General features: G+C 39.1%; 1 protein-coding gene across 4 annotated transcripts; it reads left to right on the top strand.

The window, feature by feature from the left end:
• Nucleotides 1–1,124: 1,124 nt before the first annotated feature.
• LOC131037405 (receptor-like protein 51) lies at nt 1,125–4,701 on the top strand. 4 transcript variants are annotated; one of them, XM_057969538.2, is made up of 3 exons: nt 1,125–1,529; nt 1,904–3,054; nt 3,605–4,701. In XM_057969538.2, exons 2-3 carry the CDS (start codon nt 2,155–2,157, stop codon nt 4,250–4,252), a joined length of 1,548 nt encoding a protein of 515 aa, XP_057825521.2. In that variant the 5' UTR covers nt 1,125–1,529; nt 1,904–2,154; the 3' UTR covers nt 4,253–4,701. The 4 variants fall into 4 exon arrangements, with proteins under 4 accessions (XP_057825521.2, XP_057825518.2, XP_057825520.2 ...); XM_057969535.2 differs by having other exon boundaries at nt 1,708–3,054; XM_057969537.2 differs by having other exon boundaries at nt 1,125–1,559.
• Nucleotides 4,702–5,626: the final 925 nt, after the last annotated feature.

Genomic DNA, 5,626 nt, shown 5'->3' with positions numbered 1-5,626 from the left:
TTGATCTTTTTGGTATATGAGATATGCGTAGAAGGATAGGTAGACGAAAATTAAGCCATGCTCAAGGAATTAGTGTAGTTGTCGGACTTTAAGAAACCTTGAGTCCATCTTCCGCATCAAGCCCTTATAATGAGTAAAAAAATGATGAGTTGCAATCCTTGAGCTGAATTCTAAATCATTAGTAGGTTTTGGTTTTGATGGAGAGACTGAAGGTGAAGCATCAATACACCCTATAGTTTCAAAACCATTAGAGAAACTTATATTATGGTAGGGATAAATGTCTCCCAAGGATTGCTTAAGGGAAGGATCAAAAGCAAAAGTCTTAGCTTGTCCCTATATGTGCACAATCTATTATCATTGAATTGTGGTTCAAGATTGCAATAGGCATGACAAATCACATAAAGAGGAATTTAGAGTTAGTACAACCTTGTGAGAAGAAGAGATATTCAATCCAATAAAGTAGAAGCATCCAAAAATGATTCTTTGAACACTTTTTTTTTAAGAAGAAAATCACATAAAAACACCAAAAGATATCTCTGCATTCGCAACGGGGCATGCATTTGATATATGTGAACCAAATATATAGCTCACATGTATATATCTATCTAGATATCTATTTATGTTTTTCAAATGCACAATCAACATATTGAAACATAATTAATGAGACAATTCATCTTAAACTAAAAATATTAATAGAAGGATTATCTATCCCTCTCCACCTCACCCTTATTCACTTTACCTCTCATACTCTCACTCCGTGACTTATCTCTTTATATCCACTATTGTTTCTCAACCTTTTTCTTTATTCACTATTTTATTTTGACCAGTTTATTGACTAATAACTATTTAATTTGCATTCTATAATTATTTATTTTGAATGTGACTTTTACATGATATTTTAAAATTTTCAAAAATAAATAATAGCTTTCACTGCTTTTTTTTTTTCCATGAATAGACTATTTTATTTTTATTTTATCTTCTTTTATTCAACATTGCACTCAGAAATTTATTGTCTCCTCTATACATTTCTCTTCTCTAATTTAACCTGCACTTGGTAATTTATTTTACCTTCTTGGCTGCTTTATTTAATACTCGGAGTAAAAAGACCTGCTCCTGCAGATGGGGTCGGGGGTCAGTAAATTTTAATGGTGAAGGCGGACTAAAAAATACCAAGAAAAAAAACCAATTCAAATTCCTCGACATTCCAACCAGATTACTAAATGGGGATGTCTTTTAGCATGTTCTTGCCCAGTATAATACGCAACCTTTTCTTTTAATTACTCATAAAAACTTTTATTTTAGATGAAAATAGCTCAAAGAATAGGCTTTTCAGCTTAAACAACCTTAAAGAAGCTAACGAACACATCTGGGGTTTTCGTCATGTTATACTTCCCCTTTCTCTTTTACATCATTCTGTTATTTCATACAGTTCACTGAAATATATACTACAGCAGAGAAGGTAAAAGGGGTTTTGAATACATGGGTGCCTGCCAAATGCTTGAGACAGAGGATTCAGCTTGAGCCCATTGGTTAGTTTGCTTTCGATTGTTATTTAGCAGGTACTGCAGATTTTTGATGTGGCATTGTAATGTTCGTCATTCATTTTGAAAAGTAGACACCCGTAGAAACATCTGTTAAACAAGTAAATGAACTGGTTTTGAGCTGATGATGCTTAGGGCTTAACTAGGTCTGGTGGAATTTTATCAGATTTTGATTTTGAGTTGGTGAGTTTGAAGCTGTAAGGCACTTGCAGCCCGGCCTATGCTTATTACTATTCCTAACTGGGCTCTGCTAGGAGATCAGGCTTTCAATTGATTTTGAGCTTGTGAAGCTAATTGGTTTAAGCACGCTAGCTTCGACTTTGGGTGAGGATTAATGTTTGAATGGTTTTGAGCTGGTGCAGCTTGAGGCTCAAACACCACTGAGCTCCACTGCGGGAGAAGATCAGGGTTTCATTTTGAGCTGCTTAGGCCTGAAGTTTAAGCTGGTCTGTGCTTATTGGCCATTCTTGTTCGTTCTTGACTGCTGGAGGGGGTCTCAAACAGGGAATAGTTGCCAAACGCCTGAAGGAATAACCCCAACCCTGCGAACAGTAAAAATCCACTAGTCCCACCCAGAACGATTTCCATACTCAATTGGGCGTTGGCTTAAAAGATGTTGAAAGTCGCCTCTCATCTCCCCTCAGGGACAGGACACTTTTGTCTCATGATTTTAGTCCTCCTGCTGCCAAATGTGGCTTCCACTGCAACTTCTTCTAGGCCTTCTTTTGCTCTGTCCAAGTCAAATACTACTAAGGAAGCTCCTTCCCCAATACAATCTCCAACCCCTGCCCCTAAACCTAAGGGCAAAACACACCCAGCTGCTTCACATACACCTGCTGCTGCCCCTTCTCCTAAACCTCATAAGGGCAAAACGCACGCAGCAGCGTCAAATGCACCTGCTGCTGCCCCTGCCCTTGCCCCTGTCCATCCCAAAGCCAAAGCACCAACGCCACATAAGCCTACAATCACCAATGGCACCCTGGATCCTGCTCAGGTAAAGGCATTGCGGTCGCTGGGAGTAACAGTAGAAGCTGATGCATGTAACACTGATGTCCAGCAGCTTTTAATTTGTGATAACGCCCGTGGCCCTCTCAAGCACCTCATATCCTTGGAGCTCCAGTACTGCTCCCCCAATGCTCCCCTGTCCAGTACTGCCTTATCGAGCCTGAGCACCTTACAGTCGCTATCTTTTGTGGACTGTCCCATGAAGGTAACAGCGCCCCTCCCACCTAAGTTGGCTGAATCTCTGTCAACGTTTAGCTGCAGTAAAAGCTTGGGCCGCACAGTCGAAAACAAAGATTTACCTACCCTTTCGGGTATCTGGCTCAGCAAACTCCAGAGTCTGAAGGAGCTTAGCGTCAAAGATGTGGTGGTAAATGGAAGTGGTAGTGGGGTGGGGGCAATCATGGGTAACATGAGCAAGCTTGAGCAGGTAACCTTTTCAAATACCAATATCAGTGGCACCCTCCCCAAGTCATGGCCCCGGAGCCTTACAGCACTGCAAATATCCCAGGTATGGCTATTTGTATTTGTACTTGTAGGTAATTGAGCAATAGCGTTAGGGTATATATTGGTTTTGAGTTTTACCCCGTCTGGTCCAATGGAGGGGATATCTCCTGAGTTTCTAGGCAAGTGCAGTTTACAGAAAACTGGAAATATTACAGGAAAATCGTCCCATACAATCTAAAATTTCCAACCCTTTAATAAAATATGCATCCAAAACTACAAACTAGCATTTTTTCGGAAGAAAAGTCTTTACGCAGAGGCTTTCATTTGACAAAAATAATTTAAAAAGAACGTGAGTAATGCTGCATACTCTCAGCCCTACCTTCCAGTGATACCTGTAAGCTTCTTGCTAAAAACTTGCTGGCCCAATTTAAATTTCAATTCTTCTGTTTTCTTGTTTCAAAAGGCAAATTAACCCTTTGTGTAGAGACTTGTAGTTGCAGCACTTGGATTTGTAATTGTAGTGTATCATACTTAGATGTTATCCTCAGTTTCATGAGTTTATTTGGTCAAGTGATGAAACACTAATATAATTTCTTTCTTTGTTCTTGTTTCAGAGCATGATAAAGGGGAACATTCCTCCTACTATGTCCAATCTCACTCTGCTACAGTCCTTGGATTTGAGCCTCAATAATCTAACAGGACATATTCCAGCTGGCTTTGGAAGTCTGAAAAACTTGCAGAGTTTGTCTTTAAGCTCAAACAGGCTAACAGGGAATATTCCAGCTGGGTTCAAGAATCTCACATTGCTTTCTTATTTAGATCTCAGCAATAATCACCTCAATGGCACTGTCCCTGCATTCATTGGCAATATTAAGGGACTCCGTTACCTGGACCTACGCAATAACAAGTTCCATGGGGTCCTGCCCTTTAGTACGGCTTTTGTTAAAAATCTCAATACTTTCAAAGTGGGGGGTAACCCTGAGCTCTGTTTCAACGACTCCATACTTTTAAGCACAATATCAGGAGGTGCAGATCCCTGTGATAGTAAAGGGAGACCATCTAAAGCAAATGCAGATCAGCCTGCCTTTGCTCCTGATGAGTTTGCTCCCACTCCAACACCTCTGGAGGATGCAGCGCAGTCCCCTCACAAGAAGAATAAGCCTAAAACAGTTGTGTTGGCTGTGTCCATTGCTCTGGCATCTTTGGTTTTTGTCATAATAGTTGCAGTTGTGGTGTCAAGACGGTGTGCAAGAAGGGATTGACAAATATAGGATGTTGTTTAACTGTTTTTTAATGATTAATCGGAGATGAGAAAGCCAGTGACCAAATTTTTTAAGGGCACTGAGACTGTAGGTTGCCTTACTACACTGAGGGCTGGATATGAAGCTTTTGGTCACCTTATTATGCTTTGGGGAAGTGACTATGAGCCACCTTGTTGCAGAGTGGGGTTGAATTTGTGCCACGCTTTGGATCTCCATTATTAGTACTCAACCACCTCATGTAGCTAAAATTTTATTCTTTATAATTTAATGTTTTCTGAGACAGGACTTTGTTGGACAGTACAAATCCAACTTGAGAAAATAGGTTTGAGATGAATATGTTTGTTGAGTGAGTTGAATGAGTTGTTAAAACCACTCATGTAGAATAGAAATTGTTGGAGAAAGAAGTGGGATTACATCTTACAAAATAGGAAGTTGAAGCAATTTATATCCTGTTGTATTCAATTGTTTTTCTAATATGGTATCAGAACAATTTTGTCTCTCTGCAAAATGCAGTTTTGATGAGTGATTCAAAAGCACATACACAGTTTTTTGCCAGAAGCTCTTATTTAACTCCATTATTGTTAATGTTCAGATTGATGAAAGCCTTTTATTCTGATTTGTATATTGTCTTGTTTCACTACTTTTTAATTATGGTTTTGTTATTGTAAAATTTTCAAAGTGGGTGCTTCATGTGTGCTGGAGTTTTAATAGTGCCTTTGCCGCCTTCGGAGTTTTTTTTGTGCCTGGAGCAGCGGGAGGATAAGGAAAGACGATCAAAATGCTTTTTTACAAATTTGTACGGCTGTGCAAGTGTGATTAAAAGATTGTGAAGCAATTATCAAAGGAGTTTTACTGCAGGGTAAAAAACGGGAGGATAAGGAAAGACGATCAAAATGCTTTTTTACAAATTTGTACGGCTGTGCAAGTGTGATTAAAAGATTGTGAAGCAATTATCAAAGGAGTTTTACTGCAGGGTAAAAAAAGAGAACAATGTACGGTGAATCAAGTTGCTGGGAGGCATTAGTTTTTTATTATAAAGCAGCCAAAACCGGGGGCTGACCCGAATGGAACAGAAAAAAGCTGGGAGGCATTAGTTAGGCAACCATAATTGAATCATTTGAGCTGTGTAAGAATGATGGCATCTGCAAAGTACAAACAGCAAAAAGCTTTATTATTATATGCCTACTGTCTACCCGGGAGGCTGAGTTAGTTGTGTTGGGTATCTCCCAAATCACGAGGAAATAATTTTGCATCACCTCTTACTGATTTTATCTAATTTAACTGTTTTTCTATAAAAAAAGCTTAGAACTGAACTATTTCGATTTCTCCTTTACCCAATCAAATCTTTTAATGTAACTTTGTCAAATTATCTCA

This window comes from Cryptomeria japonica, chromosome 5 (genome assembly GCF_030272615.1).
Source record: "Cryptomeria japonica chromosome 5, Sugi_1.0, whole genome shotgun sequence".
In the NCBI taxonomy this organism is placed as follows: Eukaryota; Viridiplantae; Streptophyta; class Pinopsida; order Cupressales; family Cupressaceae; genus Cryptomeria; species Cryptomeria japonica.
The sequence above is the reverse complement of the archived record's forward strand: the minus strand, read 5'-3'. Positions and strand labels throughout refer to the sequence as shown.